Source organism: Schistocerca serialis, chromosome 4 (genome assembly GCF_023864345.2).
Source record: "Schistocerca serialis cubense isolate TAMUIC-IGC-003099 chromosome 4, iqSchSeri2.2, whole genome shotgun sequence".
Taxonomy (NCBI): Eukaryota; Metazoa; Arthropoda; class Insecta; order Orthoptera; family Acrididae; genus Schistocerca; species Schistocerca serialis.
Window position 1 is genome coordinate 171,925,385 of NC_064641.1, and position 19,931 is coordinate 171,945,315.

Sequence of the window (19,931 nt, forward strand, 5' to 3'; positions counted from 1 at the left end):
ATGTGATGAATTTCCTTCTGCTGCCAAAAATTTTTGACTGACCTTCCATTATTTTCTCTGTAATAACACAACTGTTCACTGCTAAAGCTTCCTGTCAATTGGAACTATAGAAGAGAATCTACAGAATAGTTCAGTGCCTCCTGCAAATCATTGATACCACCTTTTGATGAGTTACAAAAGTGGAGGCATTACTTTTCTTTCAATATGGTTTGTGCATGTAGTGTTCCAAAGCTTTCAAGTACTTGGAGAAAGGAAGACATGAATGTTAAGAAGATGCAATACGATTTTATTCTTCCAGAACTTCCTTGACTATCAATATGACTTTATTTATACACAGCTACTTATGATAATACTAGCTTATTTTGATTGACATAGTCAAGCAAGCAAACTAATATGACTTGATAGTATTTACTGGGGTGATAGTGTTCTCAAAAGTAGTTGTGAATGTAGAAAGTCATATTCTAGCTTCTTGGTAGTTATGTCTTCTTTTTTCAAGATCATATATTGCTTTCCATGTAGAGTAAACTTTTTGTTAGAAGCTATCTTCTCACAAATGTTGGAGAACATGGAGGAAAGGGGTGGGTTGCTTATTTCTACTTTCAGACAAGGATGTATTAATACTGCAGAGTTCAATTTCTCAGAAAATACATCCTGACTCATTGACTTATTTCTTAGGTAACTCAAAGAGGACACTATCAAGTCAGCACAAGATTTCAGCACTTTGAGTAGAATACCATTATAGTCAGACAAGGTACTGCTCATCAGCAAACTAATGATTTTTTTGGTCTTTTTAACTGGGGAGTTGGCAAAATTGATTCCTGCTGGTGTGTTATGAATCCATCCACCCACTCTGGTGCCCTATATCTGGCCAGTGCCAGGCCAGGACTGGTGTGATACTTCTCCAATTGTGTGGACAACCTTATCTGTATAGAAGCTATTATTATGCCTCCCAAATGCATAACAGAGCTACTGCCAGCTCCCCTCCCCAGGCAGGAATTTGTGTACACCCTCTGTCTGCATACAGTGTATGATTAAATTGCATGGTCGAAAGTGACATTGTTTTTCAATGTTTGAGCATTGTGTAACTGAGGCTGAGTCTGGGAACCAGTGCAGTATTTACCTAAGTGGATGTGGCAAACGAGCTAAAATCAAGGGCACAACTGGCCATCATACTGGTTCCCATTGTTAATTCATAAGGCAGATTCGATCTGGGGCCTCGCTGTGTCCTGCAAACAGGGCTTTTAATGTGCCTGGCTATCCGGACAGGTTGTAGTATGCAATGCCTGTCTAAGTAAGCCTAAAGAATCTGCTTTTGATTATCCATTTTTTTGGTCCTTGTGTTTGCAGCTACTGTCAGGAAGAATTCATTGACTTTAGGGGCAAATGATTAAACCTAACATCAAATGTCTCACAATAATGTCACCAAAGAGTTGATTATCATTTACCTTGTCAAGTGTATCTTTTTCATGCTTAATAAGGCTCCACTTTGCCTTTGCTTTTTCCCTTGTAATTTTGTAATTTTTGTGCTTGGTTCATTGTTTCTTTTTTTTCTTTTTTGGTGACATGGGGAATAATTTGTCATCACTGGTTTTAGTGCACCTTTAAATCTTGATTAGAGCTAGGTTTCTTCATTAAATAATTTTCTCTGTTTCTGGCAGAAGATACTTTGATTACATCTGGTAGTCACCCTTTTCCTCAGCTTCTACCATATTTGCCTGTGACTATTATAAAGAAAATTAGGTTTTTAGAGCTGTAGGTTAGTTTTAGAAAAGAATTAAACTTCTCAAATGCTGCAAATTTTGTTCTCATTGTTCATCCAGTAAATTCTTTCTGAACAGTGTGACTGCATTTGCAATTCTTTGAAACTAGTGAAGCCCTACTGAGAGGGATGCTTTATTGTTGTTATTTTATTGTTGTCTGAATAGAACTTGCATTATAGCCAATATGTTTTGATCAAGAAATTACTGATCCCTGAAAGAAATGAAAACAGGAAAGGCTTCTGGTTTTGATGGAATAATTCATAGTTTCTGCTTAACTGGGTGAAATATGCAGTAATGCAGCTCTAAAGGTGTATCACTGATATAATGCAATTGGCAAACATAACCCACATCCTAAGATAGCAAAAATAGTTATCGACTTAAATCAGGTAAATCCACTAACATATCCTACTGCCTGATCACCCTACTAAACAAACAAAACCGTACAGACCAGGTACGCTAGCACTTTGCATCTACAAAGAGCCTTCCGGAAGCATCTAAAGATAACTGCTATGTTTATTTTTTGACACTGTCTCAAGGCAGAGTTTATTTGGCAACTTTTTTTTGTATCATACCCTGCCAAAAAATAGATCACCTACTGAATAAGGTGCTTAGCAACAGACTGTTGGAAGTTGTCATAAGTAATAGAAGGAGCAAACAAATATACTTAATCAATGGGCTCCCACAAGGATCCACTCTGACATCACTTCTTTATATCTGCATATCACCAACATAACTGAGATAGAGTCTGTAAAATTTGGGTACTATGTCTGGGAAATAGCTACCCAACGTAAGTGCATGGAAACAGAAGAGGAAGTATTGTCGAAGGATTTAAGAACTCCTGCGTGATACTTTTGTGAATGAAGACTTTAACCTTGAACAACTAAAACAGAATCATATGTTTCTCCTTAAACAATGGCTTGCCCCATCACAGATTACAGCACATTTTGAGAACAACACTCTTCCTTACAGTTAAATTTCAATACTGCAGAATATAGAGCACCACTGTGGCTCAGTATTGCTCATCTAAAGAAGGCCAACATGGAATTGAACCATTCAGTGTGACTGATACCCGGAACAGTAAGGCATCATGGTCTTGGCTCCTTATGCTCTGCTGCATTTACTCGGTCCAAATATGGTGGAATCATGCTCTTGTCAGAAAATACTCTGCTTGGAAAAAGTGCAACATCCTCATGGCTTGTTTTCAGTGACACCTGGGTATAATACGTGTGTGCTGAGGGACTGTAGTGTGATTGATCATTTGTCACAGTCATTGGTGATCAAATGGCTCTCAGGAGCTCTGTTTATGCATCTTCTGTTTTGGCTTTGCAAATAGTAACTGTGCTGAGTTTAGAGGTGAACAGTATTTGCAACATTGATTCTAGGGTACAATTAAGTCCCACCGATGATTACAAACTCCTGTTGAATTGTTGAAAGACTTGAGCCATTTGAATGGGATCGCATTGTTGGTCTGTGGGAAGCTGGATGGATGTAATGGTGGATTCCGTGCATGTCAAGTACAAGGTATTGGTGATGTGTTGCTGCTTCCAACAGTGGTCTGTGGAACCTTCTCACACCTGTCAACCATGTAATGTTTGTATGCATAGAATGGATGCACACTATAATAAAACTGGTTATGGTGAGATGAATATCCTAACAGATCTTGGATCATATGAAATGACCAACTCATAGGCCGGCCAGAGTGGCCGAGCGGTTCTAGGCGCTACAGTCTGGAACCACGCGATCGCTACGGTCGCAGGTTCGAATCCTGCCTCGGGCATGGATGTGTGTGATATCCTTAGGTTAGTTTGGTTTAAGTAGTTCTAAGTTCTAGGGGACTGATGACCTGAGAAGTTAAGTCCCATAGTGCTCAGAGCCATTTGACCATTTTTGACCAACTCCTAAGTTGAAGATTCAAAACCCAGAAATTCACTACCATACAGATATATGAAAATGTATAAATGTGAACATATATAAACACTTAATGTAATTACAATGATGATTATGGACTTCTTAAAAAGAGAAGCAATGATAAACAATTACTTTTACTTTATTTTTTAAATGTATGTTTCAGAGTTGGTTTTGCACAAATAGATTGATATGTGATAGTATTTTCTTTGCTAAATGTTGTTAGAGGTAAATCTTTGTCTTTATGTAGTTAGTAGTATGAGTTTGAAGCATGAGGATGGAGTACAAGTTATGTGTGTTGTGTTAGCATCATGGATGATGTTGATTTGTATTGTAAAGTGAAATGACTGAAAATATATGTGTTCAACACCAGAAAGTCCACCAGTGTTCATGTTATTTAACAAAATAAAGCTGAGAATCCTCTAGAACAGTATAAAAAGTTATATTTCAGAATGTCTATGAGCCTACAACTTACAACAAAGAAGAAGAATAAAAGATCAGTATTACGAAAACTGTTTGTTCAGCTTCTACCATTGCTACCTCTCACTGCAGTGTGTCACTAACTCAGCATGCAAAGTGCTGTGGAAATGTGACCAGCTGCCTAAATTATTAACTTACTTCAAAATTAATAAGTCAACATTGGGCTACAACAGGGTGGTTATGGTTATAATGCCCAGATCAACACATTGTGCAAGCAGTGGTGACCGACAGAACATCATCCAGGGATGAAATCCAGGCACATGTTGCATCTGCTGTGTCGTCACATACCACTTGCAGCAGGATTTAGATCATGTGTGTCTCTGATCAGGCTACAATTGGCACCACAACACTGCCAAGCATGGCTACTCTGGTATTGCAAAAGAGTCGGGAGGAGAATAAAAAGAGACTCTGTTATTTTCAAAGATGAGAGTACGTTCTGTCTGTATGTGAGCAATGGATGTACATGGGTATGGCGCAGACCTTGTGAGCTGCCTATTCCGGAATGCATTCCCCCACAACACAAAGGCTGCATCCCATGCTTCATTGTGTGGGGGCCATCTGTTGCAACTCTTGGTCACATTTGGTGTCACTTGAAGTGTAAAGCAGCCAGTGCCTGATACACATTACATAGGCTGTTATACACATGCTATTTCAATACACTATGCTGATTCAGAAGGATGTAGGCTGCAGTAGGTACTGGGAGATGAAGAAGCTTGCACAGGATAAAGTAGCGTGGAGAGCTGCATCAAACCAGTCTCAGGACTGAAGACCACAACAACAACATTGCCATTTCTTTCACGGGAAGATGACGTGAATTTTCAGCAGAGCAAAGCACATCTACATAAGGCTGCTGTGATGCAACATTCTCTTTGTGGTGTACAACAACTGCCATGGCCAGCAAGATTATCAGATCTCTTGACAATGGAACACATCTAGAACATGGTGAAGCAAAAACTTACTTGTTCTTGGGACTGCCAGAATCATTTCCGAATTGCAATAAAAGGTGCAAGATGCTTTGGACAGTGCAGAATGTCATTTGGCATCTTTATGATCATTTGTATCTGAGAATACGTGACTGTTTTGCAGCCATATGGGGCTTCACTACATATTGATGAGATTGTTTGGGCAGTGATGTGTGTTTCATTTGATCAAAATTTGTTATCATATACTCCTACAGTGGTGAATTACTTATCATGTCACTTGTCAATAAACTGACCTTGCCCTTGAGTGTTTTGCATTTTTGTCAAGCAGTGTGTATTTAAATATAAAGTAAGCCTTTACTCCTAGTTCACCAGATATATAAAGATGTGGATGATATGAGCTGTGCGAACAGGAGCCATGTTGTCTAGGAACACAGCAGCACCACTAGGGGACAAGCATTGTACCATGTACAGATCTAATCAGTCAAAATAGTCACATAATCCTTTGTAGTAATGTGACCATGCAAAGTAACCAAGGGGCCCATGGAATACCACAGTATGGGTGTCCAAATCATCAACAAACAGCCGCCATGTTTCACTCTTTGAAAAAAGACTCATCTAACCAAATAACTTCCTTCTGTTGCTTCATAGTCTAGGTTTTATGACTTTGGCACCATGTTTCTCTGTTACAGGCATGTGCATCAATGATGAGTGGTTTTGGAATTCAAGTTTGCCCTACAGTTTCCAGATTATGGAGCTCCCTTCACATTGTCTTGATGTTGACGGGGTTTGTTCATGTGACATTCAGTCCTGCAGTGATTTTTGCAGCCATCATCCACATTTTTTTCCATCTCAATTCTGTTCAGAGACTGTTGTCACAATCACTCAATGCACACTTTTGTCCACATTGTAACTTAGTGGATGACATTTTTTCAGTTTCCAGTATGCAGTATAAATCTTCAATACTGTGCATCTTGAAATATAGAACACTTCAGCTACCATGGTTATGGAAGCCTCCACCATATATGCACCTTAGCTTTGCCCACATTCAAATTCACTTAACTCCAACTTCAACTACAGAGAACACTGTTCTGATCATGACTGACAATTTCAACATATTGAGGACATTGTACAGGTGCCATTAATGTCAGATACAATAGCACAACCTGTAGGCTTGGCTAGTATCTGCTTTCATGTTCACACAATCATTTCACATGGTGTTTCCATATTTTTGTCGAATCCCTGTTATCATGCATCTTCATTATTCAGGTGTTAATAGTCAGTATGCTGATTACAGGAGTATATATAGGTTTGCTTAAAACCATGTTGATGAAGAATAACTAATAACTGGAAACGTTGCTGTAGCTTTTAATAGTAGATTTTGACAACCTGGAAATATTAACATATCCGTTAGAAATCTATGACACCAGACTTTACAGCAACATGTTTCAATTTTCCTGAAAGTAATTAATGTGACAGATAATAAGTATTAAAGCCCAGGAAAATCCAAAACTAATTTTGCTTTTTATATCATTATACCTGTCTGATTCCCAGGTTTATGACAGTACTTTTGTTGCCCTAAATTTTCTGGACTGAATACCACCCTTCATTATCCAACTAAGCCATTAATTAAGCACTTGCATAATTTATCATCATTTCAAACTTGCTAACTATACTCATAATTAGGTAAGTCACAACACAGGCATACAAACTTTTTTTTTTCCTTCATTAAGTAACCATTTGTTAGGTAAACCAAGTCATTGTTGGAACACATACCTTATTTACTAGTGTTCATTTTAACATATCCATTTCATAAACCGATAGGTATCTCCTGAGATCATGAAATATTCATATGCAAGGTTATAGTACCTCTCCCCTCCCACGAATCCTGTCTGCCACCAGCATCTATAAGGCTAACCTTTCTGTGTTGGTTCTGTGATCATGTAGTAAAGTTGGTGTCTAGAAGGTAGTTCTTTAACAGTCTGATGCAAGTTTGTGCTTGTTTGGATCAGCTTGTATATTGAAGGATATAAAAGTCTGTCAGACGTAGTATTTGGGAACAATTAATATTGTTTCTCTCACTGACAACATGTCTGCGTGAAATAACTGTACAAACTTCGTTGTTTGTTGTGAGCAAAGACTGTGTTTAGCAGATTGCTCTTTGTAAATGTTTCTGTTCCATGCCACACTAAATGTTTATGGTGACTTTCATACAGTGCTCAACTTTCTTTCCCTACAAATTGTGAATTATGAGGTGAGTTTCACGATAAATGTAAACTGTGATCATCCAACAGATCAATTTAAAGTTAATAAACATGTGATAAAGTGAAACTGAAAAAACAGTGGCATTGTGTAAATTGTGTATAACATCATTCAGTATTCCAGAAGTTTTCAGTGTGGAGACTACAAACTTATGCACAACCAAGATGAATAAGAAGATGAGTCTTGAAAAAGTTTATTACTGTTTCAAGACAGATAAAAAATGAGAATGATGATTAGTTTCTCCACTAATAATTTCACCGTGAAAATCATTTATGCCTAACTTTTCCACGTTATAAAATTTTACTATTAAATTCATCAATATTTTGTAATATTATTTTTTTCATGAAGAAGATGACTCTACCACTCACACATGTTCCATAAATTCCTTCATAAAGGACAACCTTCAGGGATGTCGAATGAGTCAAGCTATACATTAACAGAAAGCTAAGGTACTATCGCTGATAATTATGGGCATTATGTCTAGATTATGAAAGAAGCCACTGTTCCTCTTCTTATATACTCATCTGCTCTTTGCAATTAATACTTCAAATGAAGAATTTATGTAACTTAGCACAGACCACTATCAGTTTGCAGAACTGGCCAAGTTAAGATCTGTTTAATACATACAGTAGAGTTATGTGGAATTTACACCAAGAGTCCAGATATTCTGATCAAGAACTGTGAAAAGATAAACATAATATTCTCCTCTGGGACAGCACACCAAGATGTACGAACAGTTTCCTGTATTCACACCTCAACTTCACAAGCTTGATGAGCATGTGTTCACTGCACTGAAAATAAGTAACATTTTATTTACAGGTAAGATTTTTCAGTTCAGTTTGACAACTACCTTAGAAAAGTCTTTATACATTCTTCACAAATAAAAAGGGAATTGACAAATACTGTTGTTTTACATCAAATTTTCAGTACAGAGTCTCATGCCAGTAGTGCATGTGATAACACATTGAATAAAAAGTATGTCACCTGATCAAATTGCTGACACATTGATTAAAACATTGAACTAATATTCAGGAGAAATTTGGTTCAGGTCTCCTCTTGTAAGTATCTTTCCTAAAGCACTTTAAATGAATTCTTGGATTATTCTTCCAGCCTTGCCCAAGTGCGCTAGTACCCTTATATCCAATGACCCAAGTAGCAACAGATCTGAGGAGTAACATGAAAATTGATCAAAAATGGAATAATATTTACAAAAATTGCATCATCAAGAAGTAAACTGATATGAATACTGTATCACAGATTAGGTTCATGACAATATAAAATTATTATGACAGACCTGCCTGTACGCAAACTCTGTTAATACAGTATGGAGAGAAGCCCCAATGTACTACACTCGGAGCGTCTTAACTTTGTGGCATGAATGTTTCTGGAGACTCTCTCTATGCATCGTTTGTATAGAAGTCCTGAGATCATTAAATGTTGTAACTGGGCAACCACAATGAATAATTACTGACCAACCATATTCAAAACATTTTTGATGAACAAGATGTATGGTGAGTTTGTCTGGCATTGCCTTGCTATAAAGTAAAGGCATGTTGACTGACTCACTGAAAGGGCAGTACTTAGGCTCTAAAATTTGACAGATAGGATGGTTGTAGCTTAGACTGCTCTCAGTATGCAGGAGTAAAACAATGAAAAAAAGGAAGGAAGATTAATGTTTAACATTCTGTTGACAATTAGGTCCTTAGAGATGGAGCACAAGCTTGTATTAGGGAAAGATGGGGAAGGAACCTGGGAACCTGGCTGTGCCCTTTCAGAGGAACTGTCCTGGCATTTGCATCACATGATTTGGGGAAATCTTGGAAAATTTAAATCAGGATGGCTGGATGCAGATTTGAACCATCATCTGCTTAAATGCAAGTCCAGTGTGCTAACCATTGCACCACCTCTCTCTGTCGTAGGAGTAGAGATTGTATGTTGTGTGTCATGCCACCTGAAAGCATCAGATTTCATATATGTCTAATGTACCGCTCAACATGGAGGTTACCAAATTTTGACTACAACAGTAGTGTAGCCATCACTATAGGATAAGCTGAAGAGGGACTCATTTGAAAATCCTTCACTTCAAAAAGCAGAGCATCAAAAACACTGTTCGTGTCCACTTTTCAGTCACAAATAATTTTAGTTTCTGGTGCGTGTAATGCATTGCAGTGGTGTGTGTACCACCAATCCATTCCACAACAAACACCATACAACTGTTGATAAAGACATGTCTGTACCTCTTGTCATGTTCCAGCATCAAGCCAACACTGTGGACGACACTTTGCCATCAGTTATTGCAATACAGAGAAGGTGCTGGTAACTATGTGCTATGGTCTCATTATGTGTACCAGTACCTATCTGCTGTTGCATATGATGCTTTATTTTTTCATTGGATCCATGTACAAATCACTGTATCTGTACCTAATCATTCATTACCTAATCACTCATTACATTTACATACTTAAAGGACAGCTGTTGTGTGATATAAAAATATACTTAAGCAGTGTTGTGTATATGAGGACTTGCCGTTTAGGGAGGACAAAACTAAAGCATTATGAAAAACAGACTATGCATTTAATATAACAAGCAGGGATGTATATAGGCTATATTAATTTCATTGTATTATTATTAACTTCATTTTGTATTATTTTGTTTTGTACTTTTTTACATATATATTGTTTGTGTCTCATTTCTTTGAAATGGCTTACATGTACCCTTGACAACATCAATACAATATTTATTGTCAACAGATGGATAAATAAAATAAATAAATAAATAATAAACTGTTGCAGTGCTAAGCTTCCCATAGGGCAAACTACTACAGAATTACAAATCCATTTCTCACTGACAGATTATTGTGTCCTGTTTGAATTTTCCCACTTGCTGATATGCCCTTTGAGTTCAGTAGTACATAATGTCACTTGCTTTTATGTTTCTGTATTACTTGATATCCATTCTTTATCTAAGCTTTGTATAACACAAACTTTTACAGTCATGTAAGATAATCTACTGTTGGGCATGTGTGTACAGCTTCTTGGAATTTAGTTACCTGTTTCCAGAATGTATCTTTCTCTTTGCAATGGAGTGTGCCCTATTTTGAAACTTCCTGGCAGTTTAAAAGTGTGTGTTGGAGGGGGGACTCAAACTCAGAAACTTGCTTTTGGGGTAATTTGCTTACTGGTTGCACCATCCAGGCACAGACAACTGCTGTTATGCTGTGCATATATCTTGCAAGTTGAATTCATTAGAGCCATTATTTTCGAGAATTGCAATTTACACAAATATTAGTATGCTAAGTTAGGCCATTCCAGGAAAACTGAAATATAGACTGAACAATTATTTTATTGTGCTTCAGTACTAGTATGTTGTTTTGTATGTGCTTGATACGTTAGTACACAATTTCTATGTCACTTCTTATTCGTTTCAGAGCTTACTCTTGTGAATATATGAGCTAGAATAATAAATTCTGATAAACACTTCTTTGTCAAGCATAGAGAAGCAGCAATATACCTTTAGAAAGATTCTACAATTGATTCCTAGTGCCAATGTGGCACCTACAAGTCATGTATTCTCACTAGCTGTAAGTACTGTGCATGATATAGGTGGAACAATTTGATGAATAAAATAATCACTCACAAGATAAATGAATCACTAAGCACTGGATTTCTATATCTACATCTTGCTCCACAAGCCACCTGATGGTATGTGGTGGAGGGTACTTGTCGTACTACTGTCTGATTCCCCTTTATCTGTTCCATTCCCAAATGGCATGTGGGAAGAATGATTGTTGGTAGCTCTCCACATTACCTCTAATTTCTTCAACTTTCTCTTTGTTGTCATTTTGTGAGACAAATCTGGAAGCAAGTTATACATTGTCCTACTCTTTCTGGAACATACTCTCTTGGAATTTCAGCAGCAAACCTCTATGAGGTGGACAAAGTCTCTCTTGTAGCATTTGCCATTGGAGTTTGTGTCCACAACACTCTTGTACTGACTAAATGATCCCGAGATGAAACGTATTGCTCTTTACTGGATCTTGTCTGTCTCCACTATCAGTATGATACAGTAAGGGTCCCAGACTAAGCAATACTTAAGTATTGGTTGAACGAGATTTTCTGTTAGCCCATCTTCCATGGATGAATTACATTTCTCTAAGATTCCAAATTTCATTAAGATTCTCCCTATGAATGTCAGTCTCACATCTGCTTTTCCTACAATTTGTATTATGTGGTCATCCCACTTAGATTCACTCCTAGTTACACTGAAGTGCCAAAGAAACTGGTATAGGCATGTATATTCAAATACAGAGATATGTAAACAGACAAATATAGCACTGCAGTTGGCATCTTGTATATAGGACAACAAGTGTCTGGCGCAATTGTTAGATCAGTTGCTCCTGCTACAATGGCAGGTTATCAAAATTTAAGTGAATCTGAATGTGGTGTTATAGTCAGTGCATGAGCAATGGGACACAGCATCTCCAAGATAGTGATGAAGTGGGGATTTTCCTATACAACCATTTTACGAGTATACTGTGAATATCAGGAATCCAGTAAAACATCAAATCAAACAGCTGGAAAAAGATCCTGCAAGAACGGGACCAATGATGACTGAAGAAAATCATCCAATGTGACAGAAGAGCAACCCTTCTGCAAGTTGCTGCAGATTTCAATGCTGGGCCATGAACAATTGTCAGTGTGCAAACCTTTCAATGAAACATCACTGATATGGGCTTTTGGACCTGTCAACACCAACATTGGTCTGTCGATGACTGGAAACATGTTGCCTGGTTGGACGAGTCTTGTTTCAAATTGTATTGAGTGGATGGACGTGTACGGGATGGAGACAACCTCATGAATCCATGGACCCTGCATGTCAGCAGGGGACTGTTCAAGCTGGCAGAGGCTCTGTATTGGTGTGGAGTGTGTGCAGTTGGAGGAGATATGAGATTCCGATATATCTAGATATGACTCTGACTGGTGACATGTAGGTAAGCTTCCTGTCTGATCACCTGCATCCATGGTGTTTTCTGATGGACTTCCAGCACTACTTCAGACATTGGTCGAGCCTGTGCCACTTTGTGTTGCGGCACTTCTGTGTACTCGAGAGGCCCCTACACGATATTAGGCAGGTGTGCCAGTTTCTTTGGCTCTTCATTGTATTTTGCGATAGTTCCTGTTTCCAGCAATTTGCCACTTATAGTGTGCAGTAGTGGATTTCTTTTTCTATGTTTGTGCAATGTGTCACTTATTTACATTCAAGGCCTACTGCAAGTCCAAGCACCATTCATGGGTCTTGTGCAGGTCCTCGTCCTATGGCCTTCTGACATTGCTGCCTTCTTATAGGCATCTGCACCATCTGCAAGCAGCCTTCCAATGTTATCTACTAGATCATTTATGTATATATTGTAAACAATAATGGTGCTATCACATTTCCTGTGTTTTCTTGGAATTACCTATAATCTGTTGATTGCGTAGCATTAAGAGTGATTTGCTGAGTTGGTCTGCAAGGAAGCCTTGAATCCTGTCACAAAAACATGGTCCGATGACCAGTAAGCTATATTTTTTCTCACTGAATGACAGTGTGATTGTATCAGATGCCATTCTGAAGTCAAGGAACATAGCATCAGTCTGAACACAGTTGTCTGGGCTGCTGTGAGTCTCGTGGAGGAACAGAGCAAGCTGAGTTTGACAAGATCTCTGTTTTCAGAATCCATATTGATTTCTATAGAGGGATTTTCATTCTGCAAAGATATCGTAATATGTGAGCATAAAATGTGCTAAATAATTCTGCGACAGATTGTCTCAGTGATACAGGCATAGAATTATGTGCATCTGCCCTATGATACTTTCTGAAAATGAGAATCACCTGTGTTTTTTTTCCGGTCACTATGAATCCTTCATTGTCCCAGCAACTTATGAAAAAACTGCTGCTGGAAGGAGAGCAAGTTCTTTTGCATAATCTCTGTAGAACCTTACAGGTATCTCATCTGGTCCAGATGGTTTTCCACTACTAAACAGTTTTAATTGCTTTTCTACTCCACAACAACTTATCTCAGTATCTGCAATTTCAGTGGTCATGATAAGTGAAGGGAGGGACTGTTATTACTGTCTTCTGTAGTGATCACATAAACAAACTGTCCACACCTGTCGCTTAGATATCAAGTTCACATCCATCATCTGTATGCACACATACTGCATGAGAATGCACATGAGTATGTATTTGTGTGCACACATATATGTATGCTCACACACACACACACACACACACACACACACACACACACACACATACACACACTCCTCTCTCTCTCTCACACACACACACACACACACATGTTCTTGTGTCCTAATACTGCACCTCAATGGGGATGTGTAATGTTTTCACATGGAGCAGGAAGGTAAGATGGAAACTGAAGAGTAGGACAAACAGAAACCATTAAAAAAGCACTGTGAAGGCAGGTGAAGTACTCAGATTAAAAGAAAAGATGCTAGGAAGATAGAGAGATATCCAAATTGGGTTTATAAAATAACTAATGTATGCAACAAGGAAAAGCATAAAGTTAGTGAGGGAACTGGGGGAATGGCTTGGGAATGTAGGCATGAGTAGGTACTGTGAAGGAATTTCAGTTTACTGAATAGCAGCAAGGGTTAGCGGAAATGAAGGCAGCGAGACTGTGTGACTGAAGGGAATAGGAAACACTTATGTGTAGCATGCTCTTCAGTCAGGTGATTAAGTTCACCTTTTGTAGTGGTGGCTTTTCATATCGGTGGAGAGTCTCCCTACCTTGTGACTTTGCTATTTAGGTCTATATATACTATCTGTGACCACTATTAGACCCAACTGGACTGCAGCACTGCGAGAGAGGATGACTGTATCTATACTGTATGAGTATGCTCTGATGGAATTCACAAGTTTACTAACTGAGTTAGTCATTGACCCTTGATTATGTGCTTATTTGCCACTTGATGCCTTTTCTACACCTAGACCTACACCTACTCTGCAAGCCAACTCGTCAAGTATTTGAAGGATGCTTCTCATACCACTATTATTTCCTCTCTTTCCCATTTCTTTTGTATGTGCAGGGAAGCAATATGTTGGTTATCTCTTTTTCGAATGTGTGATTTCAGAATAAACAGTAAACCCCTCTTACCATACACAATTTTGTAGCATTTGGAACTGGAGTTTGATGAGTATCTCCATAATGTTCCCATATTTACTAAACAAACCCATGACAAAATATGCCATTCTTATCAGTGTCTCCTTTATTACTAATCCTACCTGATAAAGGTCCCAGAATGATGAAGAATACTTAAGAATCAGTTGAATGAGTGTTTTATAAGTGACTTACATTTTGTAAGTGAATTACATTTTATATGGATTCTTCCAACGAATCTCAGCCTGGCATCAACTTTTCCTACAATAGTTTCAACACTTTGGGGATGAGTGAAGTAGCTCCTACATTGTGTGGATAATACTCCAGAAAGATAAGCAGCATAGGACCTACAGTGACCACTTCTCAGCTTTGTAAATATATTGTCTTGCATCTGTCATCAGTAAAAAGGTACTGTATGATGCTTGTACTACAAAAAAAAAAAAAAAAAACACACAGATAGCAGCACCTATTCCTCACATTGGCAGGAAAGGAATACAGACAACAGTGTGTGTTTTTTGCTTTGCGATGTTTACATTTCCCTTGTTGCCACACGTTACACCTCACAAGGTCACATGCAGTGACCAGCTAATGGATTACTATCCTTCTGAACAGAGACAAATGAAGTGACAGAAGAAAAATTTTTTCACATTTTTATGATGGTGTTTGTAAATTCATGTGTTTTTCTAAATACACTGTTTATGTCTAAATGCAAACATCTTGTTGAATTTGTTACTATTGGCAGCAGTTTTGGTGAACAAAGATGTCCTGGTTGTATCAACTTCCACTCAAAATAGTTCACTAGTAAAGAGACTCAGTGGAAGCTTTTTCCTAAATTTGTTGCAGCACAGAAATATCAAGATGGCTTCAGAGGAGATTTAAGGTTTGTGTAAAATGAGTCAAGACAAGATCTAGGAAAGTGGCAAGAAAAGATATTAGGTACTGTTGTGAAGAATGTGACTTTGCTGTTCCAAAATGTTGGGAAATTTTTCATATTAAGGCCAATATAACTATGTGATTTTCAGTAAAAAACTACATTTTGAAACTGTTTTATTTCCGTACCAACAGCTTATAACTGTATCTCAATTTAGGAAATGGAAAATGAAAAACACATTTTTTGTTATTGTGAAAGCAACACATTTTCAATATAAAACAATGGTCACTGTTTTAAGTCTATTTTTCTTTTCAGTAGTTCATAGAAAAAAAGCTGACAAGGTTCTTTATATTAGAATTTTCTACACAAAATTCAGAAAATCTATGAAAAAGCACAGTACTGATATCACCCAATTGAATTAACCCTAGCTGCCCAGTCCTTGAAGTGTTAAAGAGATTGTTTCTACTTTAAGTCAGTCCAGATGGTTGTTCCAGATTTTACACTTGTTACTAATTTCAGTGATTTATTGCCAATTGTGTAATTAAAGAGCAACAGGTATTTCTGCCTATTTATGTACAATGCATTACATTTATTTATGCTGAGAGTCAACAGCTGGTCCTTGTCCCAAACATAGACATTCTTCGTGTCTTTCTGTTATTTCACTACTGTTTTCTGCCAGAGCTATTCTTCTACGCATAACACCATCACCTATGAACAGTCTCACAGAGCTTCTGACATGTCCACAAGATTATTTACACAGATTGTAAATACTAATGGCCTTCCAGAAAGAATTTCCACACTGCAGCAGAGTGTACACTGGTTTGAAACTTCCTGGCAGACTAAAACTGTGTACTGGACAGAGGCTCAAATGTGAGACCTTTGCCTTTTGTGCGCAAGTGCTCTACTGACTGAGCTATCCAAGCACAACTCATGATGCACCCTCACAGCTTTACTTCTGCCAATACTCATCTCATACCTTCAAAACTTCACAGAAGTTCTCCTGTGTAACATGTGGGTTAACACTTCTGGAAGAAAGGATATTGTGGAGATGTGGCTTAGCCACAGCCTGTGAGATTGTTTCTAGAGTGAACACAGTTTAAATCTTCCAGAAAGTTTCAAATCAGCACACACTCCACTGAAGAGTGATTATTCATTCTGGAAAAAATTCCCTATGCTTTGTCTAATCCGTGTCTCCCACAAAATCCTTTCTTCCAGTTTTGTTAGTTGCACAATGTGTGCAGCAGAACTTTGGTGAAGTTTTGAGGGTAGCGATGAGCTACTGGCAGAAGTAAAACTGTGAGAGTGGGTCATGAATTGTGTTTGGACAGCTCAGTCTGTAAACACCCGTGAAAGACAGAAGTCCCTGGTTCAAGTCCCATTCACAGTCTGGCTCACCTCAAGGAGCAGCACTATTATTACCATTAACTGATGTCCTTGAAGGATAAAATAAACGGGAAACAATGGTGTGATGAATTTTCTTGGGTGATGTTGGGCATACACACTTCCCTGGGTGACACTGGGCATATGCATTTCCTTCAAAGAGGACTTGCAGGCATCTGTATCAGAAGTCTTGTATAGTGAACAATTGCATCTCACAGCAGAATTTGTTGACTGACCAAATGTGTCAGAGCTACTGAAATTAGTCAGCAGAGTATGAAAACACATCACACATCACTACCAAAACTAAAGAGGATAGATTGCCACGCGGGATTAGCTGAGCGGTCTAAGGCGCTGCAGTCATGGACTGTGCGGCTGGTCGCGGCGGAGGTTCGAGTCCTCCCTCGGGCATGGGTGTGTGTGTGTTTCTCCTTAGGACAATTTAGGTTCAGTAGTGTGTAAGCTTAGGGACTCATGACCTTAGCAGTTAAGTCTCATAAGATTTCACACACATTTGAACACATACAAGCATAACAAAAGTTCTCGTGAATAAGGCACTCACATTTTGTGACTATGTGATTTAAGAGATGACACTATATGACTGGTACCCACAAAAAGTTCTTCAAAGGGGAGACAACACAGTTGTCATTGTACTGCCTGATGAGCCTAGTCCTCAATGATGATCCACTCACACACATGCCAGACACTGTGGCAAATATGCCAGAGGAGCTTGAACCCTCTTCATTGCACCACATTGAACAACAGACTCTGCCTTCAGCTGTGTCTACACCCCCAAGCTTGGATGATGAACAACACCCCTGTTTTAGCTGCCCATGCAGTCAGTGAGGCACATACAGGATTGTATTTTGGACTGAGTGAAGGCAAAATGCTTCCCTCTCAATTGTACTCCATACTAAAGAGAGGGGGGGGGGGGGGGGGGGGGAAGGTTAGGGGGCAATAGTCTCTGTGGGGCCTGCAGACTGTGAAGCAATCAAAAAAATTACAAAGTACAACCTGTTCACTAGGTCACCTCTCTGACATTCATATGAGGAGGGTTAACACAGACATTCTTTGCTTCGAGCAGTCTGGCTCTGACTATTGAAGAGTAAATATGTGCTTTTAGTTTGTGCAGTGTTATTAGCAATAATGTGTCTTTTGTCAAGCAACATTTCAGGTTTGAATACTTCTATTAACTTTCCTGCAGTGACAACTACATATGTATCTGTGTGAAAACATACCTTGCCACTCTTAACATTCTCTGCACATCGAGGACCGTACTGTGGCATACCGAGAGCAATTTCAAGCCATGCTAATACTGTAGGTGCTCGCCACCTTTCCATTGGGATGGAGGCAGCTTCTCTCAACAATCTCAGTTTTTCTGCATACCCTTCCTCTGTTAATGGTGACCAACTGCGGTATGCATCTGATGCCTCTGTAGAATTAAAATGAAAAATGGAATGATTATCACAGTCATGAATTTTCAGTTTTATATCCATGCCTTAAAAAAACAATCATGATAAATGAAACTCCATGTTTCCAGCATATTTTTCTGTGGATAGCATCTGAAACAAACAAATCCTAATGAGTCACAGCATTTGGTCTCTGATCTCATTTATATATACCTATTTCTATTTTAAATGCTTCAGTTATTATTTAAGAAACATAGATCTTCTTTAAAATGCACAAAAAAGTTTTCAATGGATGTATATGTAATGGTACAACAAGAATTTATGAAATAGCATCATAAATTTCTTTTATGTGAATCTTTGTAATTCCTTGTTGTCTCTAACTAGAACTTACATGTTTAAGCTGTTTGGTAACATTGGTTTGTAGGGCAACTAAAAACAAGGCACAGTATTATTGTCTTCTATGTAAGTATATTTTATTTCACTTGCAACTTGTGCTACTGAAAATTTGTAGTGTGAGAAGCTGTCGCATGACGAAGTTTTTGTAAAATGAAAAATTTGTAATCTATGAAGACAATTCTTGTATTGTCTCTCAGTGTAAATCTGAATATAAAAGATTAAAACACAAGGATTTTGAGTGAGAAATGTTCAAAACGTATGTTGAAGATAAGCCTTCTACAGAAAAATTGCAGTTTGAAAATTCCATTTCAAAACCAAAATTGTTTCATTGACAAATATTTGGAGTTTTCTGCATTCCATTTTCTCCCTGATAAATCTAATTAAATTTTGTAACTACCATTTCAAGTTCAAATACATGAAACCATTAATGAGGATATTGATGAAACACACTGAAAGTCATTAGACATGGTATGTATGATGAGAATAGCTTCATGTTACATATTAGCTGACATATTTACTTATAAGCTACTCCAGTCTCTGATAAGGGCATCACACTGCAATAAGTAAATTATAAGTGAATCAAGAAACATTTTAAATAATTGTTTCATCTCATAATAATGGATTGGAAAACAACAAAACAGTGAAATTCATGTAAATCTGAGTGCGTACCCTGTCACTTACCCTCCTGACTTGGGCTGGCTGCCTTACGATGTCGACTTCGAGCAAAAACTCTGGATATGCTGCCCCATGTTCCACCTCTACTACCACCACTTCTACTCACAGGAGCCACATTTTTTGGTCTTCGAGGCTCCAATTCCATAGGATTGCTGAGCTGCTCAACTGACCTAAGAATCACAATAACAAGTTAGTATCATACAGTTCCTTTGAGAGTTGAAAGTAAACCAACACTTTGAGATCATTTGAAATACACAATGAATGGCAGAATTTCGGTAGCTGCAATAAACTATGAAAAATACAGTAATTTTATTAAAATGTGAAAGACAATAATTTTATTTTGTGGATTAAGTATTCAGGTTAATAGTTTCAGAAAAAATATAGTGTTCAGATATGAGAAAAAGTGGACTAGTCGCTCACATGCCATTGAAGTGAAACTTTCAAAGTCAAAAGAAAAAAGGAAATACCTATAGTTTAGGACAGACATAATAGTATTCCACTGAGAAAGTATAGTTAGTGAAGAAAGAGGTACGAAGTCATAGAAATAATTTTTTAGTGTATAGAAAATAAATATTTAACTAATAATATGATTTATTTTAATTAAGTTAATTGTAGATCCTTGGGGAAACATTATAATGATTGCTCTTGAAAGTGCAGATTTTCACCTGTGGTATATAAATTTTTTACTTCACATTACATAGGCGTCAGGTTGCAAAACAG

At 37.9% G+C, this 19,931-nt stretch overlaps 1 protein-coding gene across 1 annotated transcript in view; it reads right to left on the reverse strand.

Moving 5' to 3' along the window:
• The window catches only part of LOC126474337 (kazrin), an 857,979-nt gene that overhangs the window by 101,001 nt on the left and 737,047 nt on the right, over positions 1-19,931 (reverse strand). The window contains exons 13-14 of the mRNA XM_050101804.1: positions 19,218-19,381; positions 17,970-18,163 (exon numbers count right to left, since the gene is read on the reverse strand). Coding sequence (XP_049957761.1) covers positions 17,970-18,163; positions 19,218-19,381 — 358 coding nt within the window. The remainder of the gene's footprint in view (positions 1-17,969; positions 18,164-19,217; positions 19,382-19,931) is intronic.